This window comes from Artibeus jamaicensis, unplaced genomic scaffold (genome assembly GCF_021234435.1).
Source record: "Artibeus jamaicensis isolate MK-2021 breed Jamaican fruit bat unplaced genomic scaffold, CSHL_Jam_final scaffold_474, whole genome shotgun sequence".
In the NCBI taxonomy this organism is placed as follows: domain Eukaryota; kingdom Metazoa; phylum Chordata; class Mammalia; order Chiroptera; family Phyllostomidae; genus Artibeus; species Artibeus jamaicensis.
Window position 1 is genome coordinate 28,080,770 of NW_026522046.1, and position 25,866 is coordinate 28,106,635.

Below are 25,866 nucleotides of genomic sequence, written 5' to 3' on the forward strand. Positions count from 1 at the left end.
GGCCTTAGTTCTACATTTAGTTCTAATTTTGGCTTATTTAAAAATCCAAAACATAAGGTTAATGTCTTGAAGAGATGAGGGAAAAGGCAACATTAAAATTCCCTTCTAGTTAGTGTGGAAGACAGGCGGTTAATTAGAATAAATTGTTAGATTAATTACAAGGGCTTTTATTTGAGATCAGAGATTCTTAATCTGTATTTCCACAAAGCTGAATTTGTTGAGCTGAACTAAGGTTAGTTAGTTAAAATTTGGTTAATGGAAACTAAGTAGGGATATTCCATTAAAAAATTTTTTTTTGTATCTGTTTCCACTTGATTGTAGATCATCGCCAGCAAGCAACAGTATTAATGGAGAAAATCCAGGTAGCTGAACATACTTGGGTAGTTTCCTGTTGACATTTGGTCGGTTGTCTGCTGTGTCACTGTCACTGGTGTGTTTGACGGAAGGAACTAAGGGGATGAGTCCTCCTTCAAGAGCCTGGGCTGTGTTCCACGGAGAACTCTGACCTGCGGGCGCTCTGCCCGTAACGCACTGATAGTCCTCTTGGCGCTAAGCAGGGTCCTGTGATCCCAGACTGGAAAATGCATTGCACTTCAGGTGTCACGGGACTGTTCTACTGAGTGTCATTTTAATACAGACGTCTTGAGCGTGCCATGTGTTTATACACTTGTCTTTTTAACATTGGCTGTTGGTAGAGAACTTAGAGCCTGCTGCAAAGTGGAGTCCCTTAGATTCCTTTCACTGAACGCAATGGTGGAGGCCGTGTGGCAGAGCCTGCAATGTACCCTGAGTGAAATTTTTTTTCTTTTTGCTTTTATTGTGCCAAAGAATGCAGTGATTTAAAAAAAAAACCCGGAGTCACATCTGGGCCTTGGGAAGTAGTTTGGTGTGGATGCTGTGATTGTATTCCACCACTTCTTACCTCTGCTGGAATAGAGGGATAATAATAGTGCTACTCATAGGGCTAGTAAATGGCCCCACGCATGCCAAGCACTGTGAATAGTGTATTGTGAGGACGTATCATATGCTTGATAAATTTTAGCTGTTTTTTTAATTATTGTATCAATGATTTTGCTCCTTTTGTGGATGGAAAAGTTGCACTTGACTTCTTTTTTTAGTATGCTGTTCCTCAGCATGTGGTAAGTCTTTGAATTAGTGGTTTTATTAAGATTTTTGGCTGATCTAAATAGGATTAACTTCTGGCTTAGTGTTTAATAACTTCTGTGCCAGAAAAAGTCCTATTTTTTTCTGAGAGTTCAGTACAGATTTTCAACTGCCAGCATCCAGGTGCTCCAGGATCCCCTCCCCCAATTTTGAGCAGAAAATGAAACAAGCATAAGGTTTGGGGTTTATTATACAGCTATTACAGAAATACAGGGCAGTATAACAGTTAGGACCATTTAGGTCCAAGAAAAGATCTTTAGACAGGTTATAGAAACACAGTTGAATTTTCAAGATTTTTCAGAGGGTTTTTTAATTGAAAGTTTTACAATCACAGTTTATACTCAATATTATTTTGTATTAGTTTCAGGTGGACTGCATAGTCGTGACACAGTCATGTACTTGACGAAGTGTTTCCCCTGATATTTTCAGCACCCACCTGGCGCCATACAGTTATTACAGTATTATTGACTATATTCCTGTGCTGCACTTTAGATCCCTGTGACTATTTTGTAACCACCAGTCTGTGTTTCTCAATCCCTTAATCTTTTTCAGCCAGTCCCGCAATGTCCCTCCCAGCTGGCAACCATCAGCCTGTTCTCTGTATCTATGAGTCTGTTTCCGTTTTGTTTGATTCTTTATATTCTTTAGATTCCACATTTAAGTGAAATCATGACTCAGTGACTTTTCACTTAGCATAATACCCTCTAGGTCTTAATTCTCAAAGTTCAAAAAGAAAGATTTTATTTATTCTTTTTTAGAGAGAGGGGAAGGGAGGGAGAGAGGCTGAGAAGCATCTGTGTGTGGGAGATACATCGACTGGTTGCCTCCTGCACGCCCCCAACTGGGGACCTGGCCCTCAACCCAGGCATGTGCCCTGGCTGGGAAGAGAACTGGCAGCCTTTTGGTTCACAGGCCCATGCTCAATCCACTGAACCACACCAGCCAGGGCTCGAGATTTTTAAGTTAACTGTCAAGGTCAGTGAAATAATCTAAAAGATATTTGTTTTGTGGTTTATTTTTACATTGAAAATCAGTCTTAAAAATGTATTCAGTAGCTGCACCTGCTGTGCAGCCAGCATAGTTGTAGAAAGTTAAGCTCATTCTGAGTGCACAGCCACCAACGGGCCGTATTTCAAAGTCTCGCTGACGCGCTCCCTCCCTTGAGCCAGCTTAATATTCAGTTATATTTAGAAGAGGTGCAGAGAACCCCAAATCTTAAGGGATTTAGAAAGATTTTATGAAATTAGCAAAAGTAACTGCTACCAAGCGTTACCTTATGAATTCATTTGTTGAAATTTTCTTTGAGAGTCTTAGGAAAGGATCTACAGGGTTCAGGAGGAATGTTAGAGACCGCACTAAAAGACCACTGGAGCCACAGTCTCCTCAGGCCATTCTGAAATGCGTCTCTGTTAAACAACGGGAGCTCCCTGGTGATTTAATCTCTAGTCCTAATGATTTAATTACATAGTCAGGAGACTTGGGACTAAAAGTCTAATAATATATTGTGCTGGGGTGCCAAAGAAGGAGTTTTCATGTACTGTTTAGAGATCTTACACAAAACACATCCTTTAGAAGGTACATAGTCCGTCTGTTCAAATTGTGCCAACAGGCAGCATTGCACATTAGCAACAGATACTGCCCTGGGACCATGGGCTGTTGAACTACCACAAAAGCCTCCTCATTGCACTCTTGGTCTATTCCAGCTCATTCTCTGCCCTGGGCCAGGGTGGTGTTTGTGAAGATGACCTCTGATCATGGGTCACTCTGATCGTGGGTCAAATCTTTCTAAATCCCTCGAAACCTTTACTGGCTCCCAGAGCCCTCAGAAGTTGTTCAAACTGTTTTTGCATCTTTTCTCTGCACTTCTTATTTTTATTCCACTCCATCATTGTATTACCCAGATATTTGGATATTGTCATCTCAAGGAACCAAGGAGGGCCAGGCGTCACAATGGGCTGGAGCTGGGCGCATAGGCTCCTGGGTATGCATCCGTCATCCCCGTGGCTCCCCAGGGCTCTCCCTGCGGTCTGCCTCACTCGCTCTCTGCACACTGCCTTTCTTTGCTTCACAGCTCCCGGGTTTAGATCACCTGCCTACAAGTGATCGGCAGAGGTGGAGACTGGTTTCTCAGGCCCTGTTACGAGTTCTTGTGAATGTGGATCTGGTGGACCATGATCACATGGGTCGTACTGGCTATGAACACAGGCTGCCATTTTTAAGGGTGGGAGTATTTAAAATGACCCCAGATGACAACACGGGGAACTCTTAGATTTTTCAGCCGGTGATCTCTGCACATCCCTCCCCTCATTATTCTCAGATATTTTCAAATATTGAAATAAAATAGATTTGGGCTCATGTCTTTGGTGCCAAGGGCCAATTGCCATCTACGTGGTTTATTTATGAGAAGCTTAATGCAATGAAGGATTTACCTGCCAACCAGGTGATATTTTGTGGTTTTTGAATTCATTTTTTTAAATGAATACTTAGTAATAATGTAGATTGTTTAAGGTGCTATAAAAGGAAGGTCTATGGATGTAATCATATGTAGTTTAAACTCTTTTTGGAGGAAAATAACATTATATATTGCAGCTGCATTTATTTGTCTAGGATTATAATCCTTTATTCATTAATATTGTCCCCCAGATCTTGTTCCAATATTAGGGTAGGCAGTCAAACCCTTTAATCACTTGCCTGTATAGATGCCTATGATTTAGTCGGAAGTTTTATTCATCTTAATTATGTGTAGGAGAGTAGACATGGTCTATGTTGGAAAATAAAAATGTTCCAACAGCAGTGTTGCATGACATTATGTATTTGACATTAATTAAATAACAAGAGATAGATTTGTTATAATCTTTGAAACTGAAGGCTTTAAGAGTATAAACACTGCAACTAGCCTACATTATTTCTAGAGTTGGAGGTAGCTCAAAAAGCTCAAGACTCCACCAATAAACAGTCATGCGCATAGAAAACAATCATAGCCTTTGAGGGCAAGGTCAGCTATGCTGCATGTTGACCTGTGGGTAGCAGAGTCTTAACCGAGATGCAGCTTTGTCTCCTTCTGCCAGGAGCTCTTTGCATGGACTGGTAGTGGTGGGGGACTTGTGCCTTGTGGGAGATGGTACAGCATTGTATTTTTTTAAGTTCAATGTTTCTTCGGGTGATAGTAAATGAACAGTAGCAGACTCCTACAGAGAGATCTATAGGTGGACCTATTTGTTAAATATTTGAAACTGCATTCTTCTGTAGTGCGGGAAGGACCTTAACTGAATTTGCGTTCTTAAGGCTGAATACCTAAAATGAAGAGAGCTGTGCCATGATAACCAGTGGGCACCATGATAACCAGTGGGCGATAAATAAGGTGAAGGAAGTGTAACACTAACAAATGCCGTCAGAGCTAAAGCTCAGAATGACCTTTACCATCAAGCTTGAGTCCCAGAATCAGTTCAGAATTCTTCACTGTCGAGCCTCTGACTCCTTTGTTGGTGCCCTGGTGGGTGCGCTCAGGGGTGTGTCAGGGGGCTTTTCACTCAAAGATGGCCCTTTAATAACTTCATAAAAGCCCTGTAAAGACCCTATTTGAATACACTTTGAGATGAAGTTAATCTCTGCAGTTGGTATTTGAAAGGTTACTTTAAATCCACTGGTGGGGGAGGGAAAATAAAATATATCCAAGTAGATGAGCGTTTCTTTGTTTGGTTATGGAAATGTGCTGTGGACATATGCTAATTATAGCAAAGGTAACCTCTTAATCTTCAGTATTAACTACAGGTTTGTCCTCTGTGGAGAGGTGCAAGAATCAATTAATGTGATTTCTGTCTGAGAAAATACACGAGAAGATGTGAGGCTACTTACGCAACATGTTTTTCCTAGCAGAAGACCAAAAGTGCTAATAATGTAGGTGCTGAAGGAAAAAGTAATATTAACTTTGAATCCAGACTGATGACTGTGACATTTTGCTTATCCTGAGGACTTCCATTTTGTGTTAGGACAGGACCTAACAGGTTTTTCCAGTAATGCTGGTCTGGTCCAATTCATACACAGCTTTTCTCTTATCTCCCTTTTACGTGGTGCTGTGTCCAGGGGCTGGCCAAAGTTAAAGGCATAGTGTCTTTCGGAACCGACTGGTTCCACTGCTTAATGAACCTCTGGCCGCAGGCCCATCAGTCTTGGACAGTTTTTATTTTTTAATGTAATTTTTATATTCAATTATATTTTACAACATTCAAACCACACATTTAGCTCCAAAATTCTTAAACCTTAATCAGGCAGGGAAGAAAAATCTGCTTGGATTTGTTATGACAGTTAAAGGTCAAATTTAAGTGGTTTTGTGTATGACATATAAACTAAAGTTAGATTGCATAGGGCAGCCTCCTGCTGGTGAATGACGGGTCTTCCCCCTCGCCCTTCAATTTTCAGGCCACCACAGACTGAAGATGTAGAATGCAATAAAAAGCAATTACTACTAATAAAAACCAAGACGTAAAAAAAAGATAAGCTTCAAATTTTTATTAGATTTAACTATAAAATTACTCTGTCAAATGTTATGAAATATCTAGCTTCTTTCTGTTTCCATACAGACTTCATTTCGGATCTGCCACAACCAGTTTGCAGACCAGCATGGGTCCTGGATTACCCTTTGTGACATCAAATCGAATTATGTAGTTGAAGTTGAAAAACTTAAATCACACCTAGAGGCTTTCAGTTAGTAACTTTCCCAGAATGTTATCTTGATTTATACTTGTTTATATTAAATATTAATATCGTTGCCTAACAACAACTTTCTAGTTTTTGAACAGAGCCTCAGTCAGGCTGAGTCCATCCAAGGGAAGGCTGAGCATTTGCTGTGTCTGGGGAATGTCAGCCAAATTGGTTATTGGAGTTTCCTCTCAGTCGCTGATGTAGGTAGGGACACGTGACCCAATTCTGGCCAATGAGATGTGCAGGAAATCAGGGCACTTCTGAGGAAGGTTTTCTTTCCTTTCCTTTGAAAAAGATGAATGAAATGATACTGGGACATGACACCTGAAGCTGTAGCAGCCATGTGGCAACCTATCAGTTTAGGAAGAAACTTGCACTTTTGATGAATTCTTTTTTTAAAAAAATTAATTAATTAATTTATCTTTAGAAGGGAAGGGAAGGAGAGAAGGAGAGAAATATCAATGTATAGCTGCTTCTGTTGCATCCCCTGCTGGGAACTGGCCTGCAACCCAGGCATGTGCCCTGACGGGGAATCGAACCGCGATCTTTTTGTTCTCAGGCCCATGCTCAATCCACTGAGTTACACCAACCAGGGCTTGAATTCTTGAATTACTAAATAAACTACCTTTCAAGTTTCTTATGGGGAACTTAAAAAAAACAACAACAACAAAAACCGCTCTTTATCATTTAAGCAGTTTGTAGTTGGTCTTTTTCTTACTTACAGTCCAAAGCATCTAAACAGCAATTTAGGAGCAATTCAATGCATATATTTTAATGAGTTCAATGGTTAAGGACAAGCAAAAGCTGATCAGATCAGGTTAAAAATTTATTTTCTATGCAGCACTCTACCCCAAGGTGTGACTTTGCATCGGGTGGCACTTCCTGGACTTGCAGGCAAGGAGCACATGAGTCTCCGCTGTATCCGCTTTGCAAGCCAACATTTAAGCAGCAGCACATGTCCAAAAGCCAAGGTGTACTGCAGCCTGGAGACTATTTTTTATTAGAGACACAGGGCATTTCTAACTTTCAGGGTGAAATAGGTTAAAATCAAGTCTGAATCTTGTTTTGAGAGTTGAAGGAAAGAACATACTCTACGTCATACCCTCAGATCATCAGTAACTGCTGGAAGCGCTGATTGAAGGGTTGAACATTCTTGTCTTCCTGCCGGGCACTCTGCTCCCAGAGTTTTGAGTTTACTGAAATGCCCAGGTGGAGGAATATAGAAGCTGCAAGGGCTTGAGAAGCACCCAGTGGTGTAAAAAGGAGTATCACTACACGTTTTGGGATTTGGAACGTTTGAGAAGTGGATGGGAAGGAAAAGGGGAATGGACACCAACTGGGCCCTGGTAAGTGTAGCTAGCAATAGAGCTGGGAAATGTTAATTTTTAAATATGATGTAAGCATCATTTTAAGTGTCTAACATTATTATGTATCAGGTATTGTTGTAAGCCCATTTCTTGTACTAAATAGTTTCATCCTGAATGAAGCAGGTACTATTATCATGCCATGCTACAGAGGAAGGCAGTGAGCCTAGAGAAGCTAGTGACTCACCTGAGGTCCGCAGCTACCACAGTCCATGCTCTTGCCATTGAACTCTACGCCCTCCAGACGGAATATCTCAGCCATACAGGCAAGCAGAGAACAGCTTAAGATTCAGCTGGTAGCCAACACTCCATTCGGTCTTTTAAGGACATACATTAGAAACATAGTTGTCCCTGAGCACCTCTCTCTGCTCCCACTGTCCTTTCATTCTGTGATCTTTTTTTCTCTGGCATGAGATGTGGTTCCCTTTTTGGTAGAGAAACTCAGTCTACTTTTTTGAACTTCCTGGGCCTTGCTTACTTAATGAAGCAGCAGTTCTGAAAGCCATTGGAAGCAGTTCTCCGTTCTGGAGCCCAGAACCACACCTCAGCCCTGCATCTGAGATGGTAAGCCTACCTCTGGTCGCCCATTATGGGGGGATCCTTGTAGCCTTCATTTAGACCTAATTTCCCTGCATGTGCTGAGCAGTGCCCTACTGCCCACTGTTGGTCTTGGAGGCCTGCTGCCGCACAGATTCAGCCCCTCTCACCACTGTGGGAACCTTAGGGAAACTGAATGGCAATACCACTTGCCTGGTCTTGTGATTCAGGCAAAAGAGGCTTTTCTTACTCATTGTTGTTACCCTAGACAGTGCTGATTCCTTATTTGCCCGTCGTCAGTAGATGGCGCTGTTGAGCATCATTTTTTTCCCTTCCTGCAGCACTGGCGGTCATGCTCACACAGCACACTGTGTGTCTGTTGTGGGGGCAATGGCCAGGGTCGCTGATTTACTATACTTCCCTCCTTTGGTTTTGAATATCTTATTTGCTTCCGAGCTGCTTTGAATCCAAGAGAGTAGTTTGATCATTTCTAAAAGGTTTTTTTAACCAGTTACATTAATTTGATATTGACATGCAAGTTTTCCTGCCACCCTAGGGTGATAACCAGTAGAGTGATAGGTCTGCTAAGCTTAGCTATTGATACCATTAGAACAACCCAAAGGAATTTGGAGAAGACATGGGTTTTAGCCCATAATTCCCAAAATGTATGCTTACCTTAAGTTAAAGAAAGAGTGAAGTCAGGAGCTCATCGACATGGAGTCTTCTAATTCCTCCTTTGATTTATTCACCAACTGTATATTCGGTGTTCACTGGCACACATGGGGCGATATAGCAGTAATAAAAACAGATTAATCTTAATTTTGTGGAATATACATTCTTGTGGAGGAGACAGACGATAAATAGAATAAGATTATCAGCTTTGAAATATACAGCCTCTTAGGGCATTTATATGTTTGGGCTATGATATTTTTGAGAAGGTGGACACCCGAATAGTAGGCAACCCGTGGTTTCTTCACAAGAGGGAGCTATAAACCACTCCCTATCCTCAAGCATGACCCTCTTCCTGTTCTTTCAGGTCTCCTGCCCCCTCCCTCGCACGCCAGTAGAACTATGGTGCAGAGAGAGGTACTTAGGAGTTGTTCACACTCAAGGAGAGGACAGTGCTGAGCCTGGGAGTAGTTTATGGTAGCCAGTTGCCATCCTTGGCACAGTAAGCAGTGAAAGTGATTTTTCTTTTTCAGGAAAGAATTTTGCTGCATGTTCGTCTAAGTGGGATAAGACAAGGTCAGCCTGTGAATCTGGCAAGTTGGAAATGAGCTTCTTAATAGTATCAAAAATCCAAGTGGGAATGACTTCCTTAACGTGATGGTCATGCGTATTCATAACACTAATGTCAGAAATCATGCGAAGACTGTCCTCTTTAGTGCACTAAAAAAAGACTTCTATAAATTGGATAACATTTTTGAAAAGATTTTATTTATTTTTTTTAGAGAGAGGTGAAGGGAGGGAGAGAAACATCAATGTGTGGTTGCCTCTGGCAAGCACTTTACTGGGGACCTGCCCTGCAACCCAGGCATGTGCCCTGACTGGGAATCAAGCTGGTGACCCTTCGGTTTACAGGGCTGCATTCGATCCACTGAGTCATACCAGCCAGGGCCAATTAGATAAGATTTTAAGAAAGCCTTTTTCTTTTCTTTATTTTCCCTTCTTCCCACCCTCCCTCCTACCCTCCCTTCCTTTCCATTTTAAATAACTGCACCAGAATTTTTTTATAAGACCTTTCTTTAGGCAATGTCCTTAAAAATCTTTTGTGATTGAGAATTTTTTAAAAATTTCTTTTCATGTGTGATTGGGCATTTTAAGTTGTCTGCACAGGTATTACTTTATAGAGCCACAGTTAATTGACTTAGGGTTAGTCATCTCAAAATACAGAAGAGAAAGGCAGAAAATTGTATTTTAAAAACTGCATTTTGGGTTGGGAAATACTTAACTCCCAACAATAAACACCTTTATAGCTGATTTGTTCATGGCTATGGTAATGGCTCTAAAAGGTAATAAATACTTGATTCAGGTGCCCTGAATAGTTTCAAATTCTGGATGGGAATGTGGTAAGAGATTTAAAGAAGTCGTGGCTTTTCGTTGCTGGAGATACAGGCAGGAAGGAGTGCATGCTAAGGTGGGTTGGAACAGGGCAGTTTGTCACGGCAAACAAACTGGTTCAATGGGGTTCTACTTGTAGCTTTTTGGTAGCTGGAATATTTCCACCACGGAGAATAGCTCTTTTCCAACACAGTAATTATCATTTGCTGATATTGTCCTTTCAAGCCACAGCCACCATCTGGCAGAGTTGCTGATCACTGTAACTAAAAGCTGCTTTAGATGGGTCGGGCTGGCCAGAGCAGCTTAACCTGGGGTCCCTCCACTTCAAGAACAGAAGAAATGGTACATTGGTCGGACGTGCGATAAAAGTTAAATGAACCTTGTTTATTTTTATGTTGCTGAGATAGGTACTTAAAAACAAAACAGAGTTCTTCTGGTCACTGTTCACCTACGAAGAACTCATTTGAATGGCCAGTAGTGGCAATTGTTTCCGAAATGCCCGACAGATGCTTCTGCATTATTCATCAAAAGTTCCTGCTATCATTAGCATCACACTGCTTTCACAGCGCTGCGAATGTTTTCTGAGATTGCAGGGTGTGGCCTAACTGGAGACTTTTTCCTCTTTCAGAGTGGGGTTGGGGTAAACTCCCATGATGGAACCACCTTTGTTCTGCTAGAGGAAAAGAGTTTCTGATTACATTTCTTATCAGCAATTAGAGGGCTGCATCAGTTGCAGAAATTCAAAATAGCATGCAGACTGTGACATAAGCGTCCTGTGAATAGATGTTTAGGAAAGCAGCCTTATGGGGGGAAAGTCTGTGTATTATGTGCCTTTGAGTCAGCTTCGTCTCCTGGTTACTCTGCGAATAAGTGGTGTTTTTTTGAGGACAGGACATGTCCTGTGTGCAGTTCCTGTAGAGACTCAAGCCTGTGGCTTCTTCTATGGACTCAGTCCATCTAGTATTTGGTCTTCCTCTTTTCAGGCTGCCTTCCGATTTTCCCAGCATTATTGTCTTTTCTATGAACCTTGCCATCTCATGTCATGCCTGAAGTAGGATAGCTTCATTTTTGTCCTTTTTTACCTCCAGCCATGCTTCAGGCTTACTTGGCTTTAAGACTGACTTGTTCCTCTTTCTGGTGATCCTGGGTATCTGTGGAGCTCTCTCCAGCACCATATTCAAATGCATCATTTCTTTCCTGTTAGACTTCTCCACTGCCAACTTTCACATTTGTACATAATAGGTGAGAATACAAGGGTGTGGCTGGTCTTAGCCATGGCCTCTAACGACACACCTTGCTCTTTCACATCTTGGTGATCTTTCCTTTCTTTCATTTCTATCCTTCTGAGTCTCACCCTTCTTTTGAGTTCTTGGCTGCAGTCTTCATTTGAATCGATGGCTGAACTGAAGTAAGCAAAAATCTTTAACAATTTCAATGTCTTTACTGTCTGTGTTAAAGTTATGTATTTCTTCCATAGTCATGATTTTTGTCTTCTTGATGTTCAAATGCAGTTCTGCTTTGACAATTTTTTTTTTTACTTTCATTTGGAAGTCATTTCAAACCATTGTCATTTTATACCAGTGGGATGGTGTTACCTGCATTATCTTGCTATTGATGTTTCTTTCACCCTCCTCCTTCCTCTGAGTCTAGCCCAGTTTTCTTTGGATGGTATGTTCTGTGTACAGAGGGAGATAGAATGATGAGGGTCAGCTGTTGTCCACCCCCATGCTGAACGCTGTGGCCCAAGACCAGAGAGCAGGCACACAAGGGAAGGCTGAGTGTCTCCTCAGCAGTGACACTCATCACTGCCTCAGTGCTTTTTTCCGGAATGGTTTGTCCTGCATTTCACTGACCCATCGGTGTCATGCATGAGTCCCCCAGTGTCCTATGATTCTGATATGAAGATGGCCATCAGTGTTAGACACATTTCCTACCTACTTCCTATGTTCTTCCTGGTTTACAACTCTTTCTTACTTTGGGGGCCTTTCTTGCCAGTTCTCTTCTTCGCCATCAAAAGTTTTACTTTCAGTTGCTCCTTCTTGTCCCAGCCACTGTTATATTTAATATTTTCTACCTTCTTGATCCATCTCTAACACTCCCCTGCCCCCCTCATCAATTCTTACATGCTTCCAATGGCTTACTTGAAGTACCCCACCAATCACGGGGTGATCTTGTGCATGTCTCAGCCTCATTTATTCCCGCATAGTGATCAGCCTGGTCCTGCTGAAGAAGCGTGTGAATGTCTGTGTTCATGTGCGTGTGCATAAGTTAGAGCCATTATTTCTGAATGCAGAGACGCTCAGGAAATCTTGTATCCAGGGAATTATGGTCTACTGCTGGCTTTTTTTTCTGGGATTGAGTATTTAGAACATTTCATAGCACATCTGCTCTGATTATATATGCAAACTTTGCTCAGAATAAATTTTGTTTTTTATCTTTCTCCCATTTTTAGGTTCTGTATTTAAAAAAGGATTTTAAGATCTACAGTGATTTGGGATAGCAAATCCAATCAAAATGAAGCAAATAAGCTGTGATGAATGCTCAGTTCCTTAGTGATGTTCATGTGGTATTAAAGTTTAACAAAGAGAACCTTGTAGTATTAGGACCAGGGTTGGGTGAGGGCAAATGCTTTTCGAAATGTAAACCTGAGGGGAATTCTCTTAGGCATTTTCCTTACCAAGTGGAAATTTTCTTTTTTTAACCATGGGTCCTTTTTTTCCCTCCACAAAACCACCTGCCATAGAAATAAGGCGTCTGTTTTTTAAATGCCGTATAGCTCCATTCCCAACTGGCTGTGGGCTGCCTCCCCTCAGCAGGTGGTCTCTGAGACCCTCAGCCTCTGGCAGACCATCGGCCCAGGAGCACCACAGGTTTGAAGGAAGCACGTAGTTTGCTTCCTTCATTTTGTATTATTGCTAATTTTTATTTATTTTTAGACTGAGAGGATGGGAGGGAGAATGAGAGGGAGAGAAATATCAATGTGTGGTTGCCTCTCGCACCCTCTACTGGGGATTTGGCCCACAACTCAGGCATGTGCCCTCACTGGGAATTGAACCTGCGATCCTTTGGTTTGTAGGCTGGTGCTCAATCCACTAAGCCACACCAGCCAGGGCTTATTTTGTACTATTTGATGCTTAGAGGGAAAGCTTTAAAGACAAACAGAAGTGAAACCCATGTGGACAAAATTAGGGCAGTTTGCATGAAATCAGTTAGCTTCTCTCTCTCTCTCTCTCACTCTCTCCTTCTCTCTAAAAGAAAGATCAACTCCATAAAACAATAGTTTGTAAGAGAAACAAGGGTTTGAATGTAAGAATTGGGAACTGCTGGGGGCATATGCATTTGTTGGACCAGAAATAGGCATTCTATTTTCAAGTGCGATTAAACCTCGGGGGTAGGTGGAAAGTGTGTGCAGTGACCCTAAGGAATGAATGAGATAACAGCTCCCTGGGCAAACTCTACGTTGGTGTGCATTGTGCACTGTGTGGTGTCCAGTGGAGCAGCGATCTTCAACCATTTTCATCTCATGGTACTCACAAATAATTACTAGCATTCTGCAGCACACCAAAAAGTATATTAGTTTTTGCCGAACTGGCAAAAAATAGGTATAATTTTGATTCATTCACACTGGATGGCCAAGACTGAGTTGGCTGTTGGTATTTTTTCACTTGACAATCTAAGGGAAGAGAGGTCAGTGCCCCTACAGAAATAGTCAGGTATTGAATTTTTAAAAAAATTCTTACACCTCGCTGGTTGAAAATTACTCATATATAGGTGTCTTGCTTTTCAAAGACATAATTCTGGATGGAGTCTGGGTGAGGTCTGATAAAGTGCTGATCAGTCATTAAGGCTCAAAACTAAGAAGACCCCTATCAAGTTAGAACAGATCTGAAATTATGAGGTATTGAGCAGCTCCCAATAGAACAAGAGATTATAGAGAAATAATCAATAATGATGATTTGAATATCAAAAATTTCATTTTTTAACCCTTGCTTTAAATGTGCTATTTCATATTTTATCGGTAGAGGGTGAGACCTTGAACTAATGTCCTAATATGCAACTGAGCAGTAAGGCTTTTGCTTCTTTCATTTAAGTGACTGGACTAAGGTCCATTGGTGAGCCTGGGACCCTGGCTGGCTCCCAGTGGGCACACATGGAGCAGGCAGGGTGTCATGGTGCCTGGGGCTGTGGTTTCCAAACTTAAGTGCGCCTCAGAGTGACCTGGGAGAGCGTTTAAAATGCAGATTCTCAAGCAACAAGGATACCTGGAGCCTGTATTTTAAAGAAAGCCGGGGGAGGGGCATAGCTATCTTAGGAGAAGTTAGATTTGTCCCAGGGTTGCATTCAACCTCTGCCTCCTAACCACAGTGGGCCCTTCCCGACCATCAATCAAACTCTAAGCTAGTACTTCGGAATTAGTGTGGCATGGTAAACTTTTTAAAAAACTGGCCTAGTAGAGATACTTTGTGCTATGATATGACAGTTCTTACTTAAATAAGAGAGGAAAGTTACTGGCTTTGAGGAAGGTTAAACCTTACTCATGTAGCTGAATAAATTGCTCTTGCTCAATGTCACCCAAGAAACAACCAAGAAGAGTTGGAGTAAGCAATGAGTAAAACTAGCTTTCTTATTAATAAGAATAAACATTAAGACATAATTTTTAAACATGGTAAACAGTATTTTCAAGTCATTTTAAGTTATCATAGCTACTATTTATACAGTCTAAGTGAGGATAAAAAATGTACACAGACCTAGAATAAGAACAATTTTAAAAAGGCACCAAGTGCTCTTACTATGATCTTCAAGGTCAGGCTCAAGTTCTGTCTCCTCCACAGTTAACCTGATCTTTGCCTCCCACCCCCAATTCCTTATAGTCCGTACTTTTTGCATCTGACCCCTATTATCACTATGATATATAAAACTTCCACAGGCTAGACCTCATATATTAGAGACTCCTAGTACTTGGTAAACACAGTCTTAGGACCCCGCAGACCAGATACTTTATTTTTGCCAATCAGAGAATTGGAGTGAAGGCTGTGTACAAGACTTCCCAGGGTTCAGCCAGTTACTGGCCTAGACAGGACCTGCAGGCGGTCACTCCGCTGGTGAAATGGAGGGGATTGCCCTGGGATTCAGGGCACCTAGTTTCCAACCTGGCTCTGTCGTCGGCTAGCGCCATAACCTCAGAGTTGTTCTTCACCTGAAGAATCTGTTTCATCTGCTCTGCAACAAGAGACACTTAATTATTCAACTAACTTCAGGGATCTTAAGAGGAATAAGCCACATAATATATGTGTCAATAATCGCTGGATACACAGTAGACTCCGTGGGAAGAGTAATCAAATAAAGCAGATGCCCAGAGCTGCCCCACCCCAACAGATGCCAATATAATTGCTCTGCAGTGGGGCTTTGTGATCAATACTTTTAAGATGGTCCCCAAGGGATTTAAATGTATAGCCAAGGTGGAGACTATCAAAGAAACTTGTTAGATGGCAATGTTCTCTATTAATGAAGGCCCTTATTTATTGTGGCTTGGGAGTTTTGCCCCAAATATCTGGTTCACTGTCAGTCATGATGCTAAATAAAGGATAAAACAGGACCTGTGATATGTGTGTGTGTGTGTGTGGGGGGGGGGTCTGTCCATAAAGTATCCAGTCATGTGTTATCAAAAATGGAGACGTTTATTGAAGAAGATATTAAGATACAAGAAACATTGTACATAGGACAATGATGCCTTGGTCTCCTTCACAGTAGGCACCTTGGGACCTCACACAGTTCTCCTGATCGCCATTAGCTGCCCCATTGTATTTTCCTGAATCTCATAGACAGTCTGAAATCTCTTCCCTGTCAAAGGTAATTTTAGTTTTGGGAAAAGCCAGAAGCACCAAGTCTGGGCTACAGGGGGGCTGAGTCATCTGGGTGATTTGATGTTTTGCCAAAAAAACTCTGCACAAGACATGATGCACGAGCTGGCACATTGTTGTGGTGAAGCTGCCAATCACCAGTTGCCCCGAGCTGCAGCCTCTGAATTATCTGAATAGTTCCCATGGAGGGATGTTCAAGCTTCATACAAAATGTGATGCAGATTCATTGCTCTACTTGCTCAGTCATTTTGAATGTGATGGCCACACAGTGCACATGCTCACTCAATGACATCCACCACCCCCACTGACTAGTACAGTGAAGTCGTCATTGTTCACACGTGTGTAATCCAATCTACTCCCCTTGGCTGCCAGGTTACACTGATGTCAAGCAAATCAGTGTTAAATTAACAATGGCTGGATTTTTTTTGGACAGACTAGGGAGAAATATATATAATTTTTATTTTATTAAAGTATAGTTGACATAGAATGGTATGTTAGTTTCAGGTGTATAACATAGTGATTCAGCATTTACATACCTTATGATGTAATCACTGCAAACCTAGTAACTATCTGTCACTGTGTAAAGTTACTAAAATATATCAACTATATTCCCTGTGCTGTACATTACATCTCCATGGCTTATTTTATAACTGCAAGTTTGCACTTCTTAATTCCATTTATCTTTTTCACTCACCCCTCGTCCCCCTTCCCTCTGGCAACCATCAGCTTTTTCTCTGTTTCTGAGTCTTTTTTTAAAATTTGCTTTGTTTTAATTTCTTTAACTAACAAACTCTGTTGTGGAATGGTGATGACACTGTCATTTCTGATCTCTGCTGAAGTAGAAAACTCTATAAATGAGGTGAAACTAAATTTAAAATTAATTCATATTGTCTTCCCCAGTGGAATAACATTAAATAAAACCAACAAAACTATATTGTTATGGATTCTTATTTGTATTTTATTTGTTTCCCAGAGCCAACAGTTATGGAACAGAAGCAATTGTTGAATGAAATGTGGGTCTCGTTAAAAAAGAAAGTGTTGTGTAAGTCTTTAATAAAGTAGAAAACAGGTTTTGACATTTTAAAAGTTACCAATGAATTTCTCTCACTCTTTCTTTGACCCAAATGCCCCCAAACATATTTACCCACTTTGCAAACACTGATTATGTGCATACTGGTTTGCAAACAAGTTCCAAAATGTTGCTGCTAACCAGTTAGTTTGTAAAGCCTTTCAAATAATCTTATCTTCGCTGCAGGAGCGGCTGAAGGAATTACATAAAAATTAGTGACCTCTACGTTGTTCTCTCTTCCCCGGGAAGAATCATGGCTTCCTGGGAGTTGAGTGCTCCATGGTTGTCCGTGAGCGTGTTGATTTATAAGCTGGTATGTGACTCTAGAGCCTGAGTACTGGTAAGGGAAAGCTTCTAAAGTGAAGCCAGTTAAATTTTATGTAAATATCACTTAAAAATTCATCTCTGTAGTAGGATATCCAGATGGTAATAGTTTTTTCCTTTAAAGTTGTTCTTACATGGCCTTAACACAGGCATGGTGGTGACTCTGTGTCATGACCCAGTCTCAGGTGACTTTTAGGGCTGAGAAGGAGCAGGGTACCAAGTGTGCTTGTTATTCTTGGAGGCGATTTTTCTTCTTGGTCTTTTAAAGAATAGAGCTAGGGTGGCGGAAATGTTCTAAAATCAGACCATCATACAACTCTAAATATATTAAAGCCATTGAACTGTACATTTAAAACAGGTGAATTTTAATGCACATAAATTATACCTTAATGCTGTTATCAGCATTGGGTGGCACATTTGACATTTCTAACAGACTGTGATTATCTCTGCTTTTCAAACACACTGGAAGAATTTAACCCTCTTGGATGTGGCATCTGTGTAGTGGGAATGGTGGGAATCTCCCCCCAAAGGATACATACGTACTTTCTGTTAGAATACTTCATATCACAAACATATTTTTACAGCATTTTCTGCTTGAGGGATTTACTGAATTGATAACTCTTAAGAAAACTTACTTATTTTCAACTGATTATGGCAGAAATAAATGATTTAATTGTTTTAAAGAGTTGAATTCTAAAGGATTTGCAGAATGCTTTGTTATACATATATATGTGTGTATATATATATATATATATATATATATATATAACATTTTACAGATGTGACTCTGTTAAGTTTTAAAACTAATTATGTAATAAAGTTAGAATATAGTTCCTCTACTCATCTGTTCTGCTCTTTAAATATTTATGCTATGCTGTAAGGCAGCCATTAAAACGATAATTGCTAAGACTGTAGAAACACGGAAAGCTGTTTACGTAGAGATGAAATAAAGCAGAGGGCCAAACGGCTTAAATATCATGATTGCAACCAGTATGTCAACTTTGTGTGCGTATTGAAATCTGGACCACAGTACACACAAAAACAGTGTGTGTGATGTGATGGGTTGATGGGCATTTCTCCCTTTGTATTTTTCAAAATTCAGATATTTATTATTAGAGAGGGAGGAGAGGGAGAAGGAGGGGGAGGAAAGCAATGACGCGAGGGAGAAACGTCAGTTGGTTGCCTCTCGTGTGCATTCCAACCTGGACCAAACCTGCAACCCAGTCACGTGCCCCACTGGGGAATCGAACTGGTGCCTTCACTTTGCTGAATGATGTCCAACCAACTGAGTCACACCAGTCAGTGCTCTCCCTTGATATTCTTGAATGTTGTTGCATTGTATCCAAATAAATATCTTTTCTAAAAATAGAGCGCTATGTAGGCTTAAAGAGACTGTGCACATGTCTGTAGCTGCCTGAGTCTGTAGCCCACATTTGCTGACTTTCCCAGACACTGCCAGCACCGCAAGTGTGTGCGATGAGGTGCTACCATTCCAAGCCACTGGGACTCTGTCTTTGTTCCCTTGTTTCTCACCCCATTTTACGGAATCAACAGATCAGGAATAGCAGGAGAGTGACTTTTGTGTGTGTGTGTGTGTGTGTGTGTGTGTGTGTGTGTGTGCACGGGGGTTAGGAGTGGTAATAACCTCTGTTAAATGCCTCTAAAGAAGGCAGAGCATGGAGAAATTAGCTTATGCTGACACTTACATGACTTAGAGAACACTGGAAGAATACTTCATCTCCAGCGTTGGTGATCATTACCTACTGGGATGACTGGCAAGGGATGATGGAAGGGGTTCTTTCTGGTTAGCTGGACATCTCAGTGGACTGTCTGAAGAAGGGTGAAGTGGGTGAGCTGACTCTCAGGACTCCACTGCACTTGATTTTTCACTTTGACTCTAACCAAGTGGCTTTTCCATGTGACAGGGGAGCATCACCGAGAAAGCATAAAGCAGCCACATAAGCAGTTGAAGCAGTGCATTGTTTCAGAACCTGGTTCTGCCAAGTACATTTTGATCGTATTGTATGTGCTTGTCCATCCTTGTGGATGGTGCTGGAGCCTTAGCCCGTGGCTGAGTTGGTGGGATAAACGCTAGGGAATATTTAGTATGTTATATAAACATACTCCCTCTCTGAGAGATTGGATCCCATTTTCTAAAATGTTTGGTTTCTCTGGATGAAGTTTGCTGAGTGGAAGGTGATACTTACTAGCTCAAATAACTGTTCACACTTTCATATTACTGTGCATTTCCCACCAAACTGTTGAGAGATTGTGGCCACAGCACTTCAGGGAGAAGATGTGGGACTGAAAAGGACAGGGGGAGAAGGGGCCGTGTGGACTAGGCAGAGGACACTGTCAGCCCCGTGGATCCTGGCTTTATAGATTTACAACCCTTGCTTTATAGATCTGTGATAGTACAGTTAATTCAACTTTTTTTTACTTTGGTTTAAACAATTTATTTTATTGTCTTTCCAAAGAAACATCCTCCTAAAGAATGCCTTTTATCCTGCCATGGCTTTGCTCAGACATATCTAGCGAATCTCTCATTGCCAATGGATGGAAACCTTGTATAAGCATCCCTGACCCTCTACAGCCCAGGCTTATCTGGCCCATCTGACCACATAACCTGTCAGTTCCTGCTGAGTCACCTTCCAGAGACAGAGGCCCCTCTTTGCCCACCCTCTGATAATACCTCTACTCTCTCCTGCCCCCGAGTCTTGTTATTACCACCCTTCTCCCATTCCAGCTCACTGTAGTGTCCTTTTCCTGTGGACTTCCGCAGTATTTCTGTCTTTACTTCTGACTTGGCATTTATTTTTAAAATACAGCCATAAAAAAACCATAAAAATCACTACCAGTTCTAGTGTTTATGATGTGCCAGACCCTGTTTTCGGTACTCCACTTGAATTAACTCATTCAATGAACAGCAATTTGAAAGGTAAATAATATTATCCCCATTTCGTAGATAAGCAAATGGAGGCAGCAAGGGCTTAAATAACTTGCCCAAGGTCACGCAGATACTATGTGGCAGGTCTGGAGTTCTACCCCAGGCTTTCTGAAATCAGACTCGGTGTTCTGAGCCACAGCTCTAAACTACCATTAATAAATGATGTCTTTAGCTATTTCATTCTCTTAAAATTCCACCTCTTTAAGGTAAAGACGAAGTCTCCTTGTTCTCTGCGTTACCTCATTACATAACCCTGTGCCTCGAATAAGGGGATGTGATGGGAACATCTGTTTACTGAAGCTCTAATAGGCTTTTCTGGTGGTTTTGGCTTGATTAGTTTGTCTTGATGATTTTATCTTGTTACACAGACATGCTCTCTTCTCTTTTCCCTCTAATCACCAGTATGAGATTTTCAGTGTGACCGTCAGTTCAAGTCCGTGGCTTTCATTACCTAAGTGAATGGAGCTCAGCGGTGGGTAAATTTACTAATACGTGTGAAACTAAATCTCAAACCTCATTCTATACTTCAAAGTGGACATTTTAAGAAGCAGTATTTTTATTACTTGGATATTTGATATGTCAGATGAAATGAGGAAGGGTGAGGTACACTTCACCTTCCTGATAATATCAATTCCTAAAACCATACTTAACTTTACGTGGTTCTCCCTTGATTTTTGGGGGGGAAGAAAGGCTCTTCACGGAGGAAATAGTAAAAGCTGGTTATGTCGAATGATGTTCCCTTTAATGAGTACCCTGCACGTGCGATGTAAAGCCTTGGCATCAATCTCTCTTTCCTGGTGAAGACAGGACACTTAGCCACAAAGCTGAAGTCTAATGTTGTCAACGTTTATTTACTGTGTACCTTTCCTCTGTTTTAACAGCAACCTGCTTGTAGGTCCCCAGAGGCAGATGTCTCCAGTGCTTTCATGGTGATATATGTGCCTGTGTATTGGGTGATAAAGTAAAAGCTCTTTCTGGCTGATACAATAAAACAACTTTTGGAAGAGTATTGCATAAGGCACAGAATCAAGAGGAAAAAGGAGTAATTTGTCAGCCTCAGGAAGGCATCTTGCGGTAGCCAAACAGGAGTGTCTCTGAAGTCCTGGCCCTTGAAACAGCTCAGTTCTGTTTTTATTCAGGCTCTGCTCCCTTGGAAGGGGGACAGATTTGCTGTAAACTGAAGTCAGGAGCCCATTTCTCAGTTGGGCTGCTGGGCAGGTCACCAAAAGCACATGGAATAGGTAAAGAGTACTTCTGGTACCAATGATGGGGAAATGGGCAACACCAATAGATGTCTCCTTCCAGGATGATTTAAATGACAGCTTTCACTTGGACAGTAAGTGATTTAGATGTTACCTGAGTTTAATCACCAAGTTATTCCTCTAGACGGAAAAACTCCAGCAGCTTAATTCATCAACACATCTTTATGTCTAGATCTCTATTTTCCTCCAGGCCCCTTCTTTTAGGATAAGCCTTCCTTTTAGTTCAACAAAGGCATTTTCTTTAGAGGAGTTATCAGTAGATTCTATCTCTGGAATTTAGCAACTTTCAGTTTCAGCCTCATACAATCTGACATGTAGAATCAGAACTTGACAGGTTAATTAGTCTGCTCAAGCTCAGATACAACTATGATTGGGTGTAGTTATTAAACCTCTCTATGTTGCAAGGACCAGAACACTCAGGTCAAAGGCATGTGAGCAGAAACTGCGTAGTTCAGTGACATGCCTCTAATTTCACAAGGAGCTTCCTGACGAGGAGCTCTGACAGCATAACCGGGGCTTTTCTCTCCCTTCCTGCCTATCAGCTCTGCCTCGGGTTCCATTTCAAGCTGTCTAACAGCTGGAGTCTCTGGACCGCAAAGCTTAGGTACAGAGAGGCTAACAAAATCCATTTTTTCCAGGAGTCCCAGTGAATATCTCATTGTATCCCATTGGCTTAGATTGAAGCACACGCCCATTTCTGAACCAATCACTTGAAACCACAGTGATGAGATACCCTAGAACTGGAATTGTAAACCATCCATGTGGCTGAAAACGAAGAGAAAAATGAATGGCTCAAAGAATAACGAGACTGCTTTTGGCAGGAAAAGGAGGAGGGAATTGATGCTGGGAAGTTAAAAAAAGTTTTATGTTCCATTGTGAAAACTTGATTTTTAAATTACATTTTAAAAGTGATATATATTTAGTTATTTGCAAACATACACAATTATAATAGTATGAACCCACATGTAGCCATCATCCAACTTCAACAAGTGTTGAAACATGTTGCCAATTATGTTTCTGTTGATTGCATTTTAAAGCATTATCATAAGACATCTTTATAGCTGGCAGTGCAAAAAATCACAAGATCTAACATGAAGTCTGAGACCTCGCTTTATAAACATAAATCCAAGTAGCAAATGATCATTAGTCGCATACCACAAAAGCGTGTTGCCAGCTAGAGGGCAAGATGGCTCTGTGCAACAGTAATGCGTGGTTTACTGGGAAATGGGTGTTTATTTCAGTAAGGAAGGTTTTTTCCTGGCTTAAGCCTGATGAGTCAATTCCTTAACAACTCTTTCCAGAGTACCTGTAGCAAATTTACCTTCTGGTTCTGGGTGTTTTTAGGGGTAAATCAGAAGTTTTATCTGACAGTAATGTTTCTGAACACCAATGTGCATGTACATTGTGTGAGGGCCAAATGTGCTCTGATCTCTTGCAGTTGAAAGATGCATGAGTGTAATGCAGTCCGGGACACAGATGATCAAACTGAAGCGTGGGACCAAAGGGCTTGTCCGACTCTTTTACCTGGATGAGCACCGGACCCGCCTCCGATGGAGACCCTCCCGGAAGAGCGAGAAGGCCAAAAGTAAGATCCTCCTTTGAACTTCCGCGTGGCCTAACACAGTAACACATGGGTTAGAGTGGGTTCTCTGGAAGCTCTGGATCTGTGGAACTTCCAAGTTTTTTGCAAGTTTTGGCGTCAACTGTTAAAGGATGCGGAGAGACAATAAGTAATGATCATTATTGCTTTTTTAAGTTCTTGGGGGACTTTAAATCCATAAAAGTTTTCCCGTTCATAAATGTTGTGAATATTAATATTTCCCATGTTGGAGACATAATATACATATATATTTTTAACTCGGGATATGAGGTGTTACAGCCTGAGGTCTTTTACTATGCACATTCAGGGATATAATAAATCCAATGAAAGTTACAGTGTTTTTGCTATATTCTGAGCACAGCTGACTCGATCAATTGTTTTAATGGAATCAAGTAAAATAGCTTTGACCCGGCTCCTAGTTAAAGCCTCTCTCTCACACCTTCCACACACAGCACCAAGTGTGGGTGGGCTCTCCTGCAATGTCTCTCTCACTTGCTCCTTCCTTCCAGTGTGACAGGAACACCTTGTCCAGGGTCTCTTCGCCTTCCTGGTGGCCTGTTGCAAAGTCTCTTAACGAATCTCCATTTTGCTAGTTTCTTCTGCTTCGATCAGTTAAGGTGCTTTTCCCTTCAAGTGACAGAAGACCTCGACCAAATTAGGCTCACCTGATGAACGCATTTGTTCTCTCACATCACAAGAAACTCAGAGATTGGCAGTCTCCAGGCAAGGGACCCTGGGTCTCTCGCTGTGTTCCTGAGTACTCTCGGCTCTGTCCCTTGTGTGCTGGCTTGGTAATCAAGGTGGCAGCACCATGGCTTCAGCTGTTGTGGCTCACAGCCTGATATGACAGTGAAGAGGCAGAAAGGGACCTCCTTTTCCGGTACTTCCTTTTTAGGAGAGAAGAACCTCTTTGTAGACCTTTCCCTCAAGGCACATTGCCCCACCTCTCCTTGGTTAGAACTGGGTTGCATTTCCACACCCAAATCTACTGTTAAAAAAATAGGAATGAAGACACTTCAATGCCCGAGACCCACCAGAATTTGCCCTGGGGCTGAGCATAGGCTCATTTTCCTGAGTCCTGTAGGGAATGAGTTGATATCAGAAGGAAATTGGACTCGGCATTAAGGCAGAGGGGAGAAGTGGATGGTGTACTTGGACAATCAGTAAGATGTGCAACTCTTCCAATTCTCGCTTAAAAATAAGGGAGCAATAAAAATACTCTCTTAATTTAAGGTAATATTTCCTGCAGTTCTTCTTTGATCCAAACACTCGGTCCTGCTCCACTGCCTAAAGAGTGCTAATCTCTCATCTGCTTTTCTAGGCTCTGCAAACTACCCTTCCAGCTGTCTCCTGTTACTCTCCCTCTTGAGCTTTGCAGCCAGCATCCTTGGCCTGTTCAGCCCTGGAGTGGGCCTTATGTTTCTGTATCTTTGTGCCTCTTGCCCTGGGAGGCCACCTTGTGTCTTTCTACCTCTCTCAGCCTCACTCTACCTTCCCCATAATAACATTCACACTGTAATGTGTGAATGTTACACATTACAGTGTAACATTGTAATGTGTAACAGTGTTAAATTCTAATCACTTTTAACTTTGGTTATTTTTTTCTTTCAATTTCTATCTTCTCATGCATATTTAAAACACCGAAGTAGGCTCTAGGTCTTTGTACGCTTTCCCCGTATAAATATGTATTTCAACATATTCATTAGCTCCCTTTTCCACCTAGACCTTTCTTGCCCTACTGGGCATATCTATCATTTTATCATAAACTTCAGCCCATCCTGACTCAGTGCATGGGAGGGAGTGTCCAGACTGCCCAAAAGGTCAAGTCTCATGTAGAGATAGGGCTTGCATTTCACATTTGGACTTGAAAACACAATTCGCAGACAATGAATTGGTTCATGCTTACTTTGAAAACTTTAAAATGATTTTTGCTTCTCTTTTTTCTTAATCTGTGTGCATACCTTCACATGTCTGTATTTCACTTTCCTCGCAGTACTGATTGACTCCATTTACAAAGTTGCCGAGGGGCGGCAGTCGGAAATATTCCACAAACAAGCCGAGGGGAACTTTGACCCCAGCTGCTGCTTTACCATCTACCATGGTAACCACATGGAGTCCCTGGACCTCATCACCTCCAACCCCGAGGAGGCCCGCACCTGGATCACAGGCCTCAAGTACCTGATGGCTGGTATCAGTGATGAAGATTCCCTTGCCAAACGGCAAAGGACTCATGACCAATATCCTTGCCAAAACTTTATTTTTGAGCTCTGTGTGGCATGGTGTGTGTATGGTGTGGTGTGTGTGTGTACAATACATTTTTCCCCTGATTTTTTTCTTTCTTTACCCCTAGTGTCCTTCTGTCCCCTTTTCACTCTCACTCAAAGTAAACGTGTGGATGAAACGTATAGAAATAAGCTTGTGTGAACTCAGGGGCAGCCTTCTTTGGAAGAGATGGAGAAATATCCAAATGCAGTTTCCTAAGGGAGATGAGGTGACTAGGAAAGCGTTCATTTGTATTGGAAAGAAATCCCGCTGTTACAGTCGATTTCGTTTAACAGATACTTTCCGAGTTCCAATTATGTACCAGGCACTTAGCTGCTTCCTCCTTGCCCTCTCTCTTTTCTAACTTCTGGTTTGGAAACTGAACAGATTGATACTCAAGGGGGAGTTATTTTTTACTTGATAACATTGACCCTCTCCAAATCGTTTGAGTCTCATGTAGCCCATTGATTTAACCCATTCTTGTGGGCCTGCAGCCCTGACGAGATGAGAGATTAATGTGCTTGGTCTGAAAGCTGCCTCTCCTTCCTGCTGGGATAGAGCTGGGCATGTGACATGGCGGCTCTGGCTTCAATTTTCTCAGCTGTGAAGTGAGGGCGTTAGACTGCTCTGGTTTCTCCACGTTTTGAATGGCCTGAAACTACATGTGACCCTGTCCGTGGAGGGAGTAGTACCACTTCCTTGCTGTCACTGGAA

At 41.7% G+C, this 25,866-nt stretch overlaps 1 protein-coding gene across 1 annotated transcript in view; it reads left to right on the forward strand.

Annotated features, from left to right (window-relative positions):
- Nucleotides 1-25,866, forward strand: part of PLCH1 (phospholipase C eta 1) — a 188,051-nt gene that overhangs the window by 92,316 nt on the left and 69,869 nt on the right. Inside the window, exons 3-4 of the mRNA XM_053658053.1 lie at nucleotides 22,729-22,875; nucleotides 24,884-25,127. Of these exons, the coding sequence (XP_053514028.1) occupies nucleotides 22,729-22,875; nucleotides 24,884-25,127 (391 nt within the window). The remainder of the gene's footprint in view (nucleotides 1-22,728; nucleotides 22,876-24,883; nucleotides 25,128-25,866) is intronic.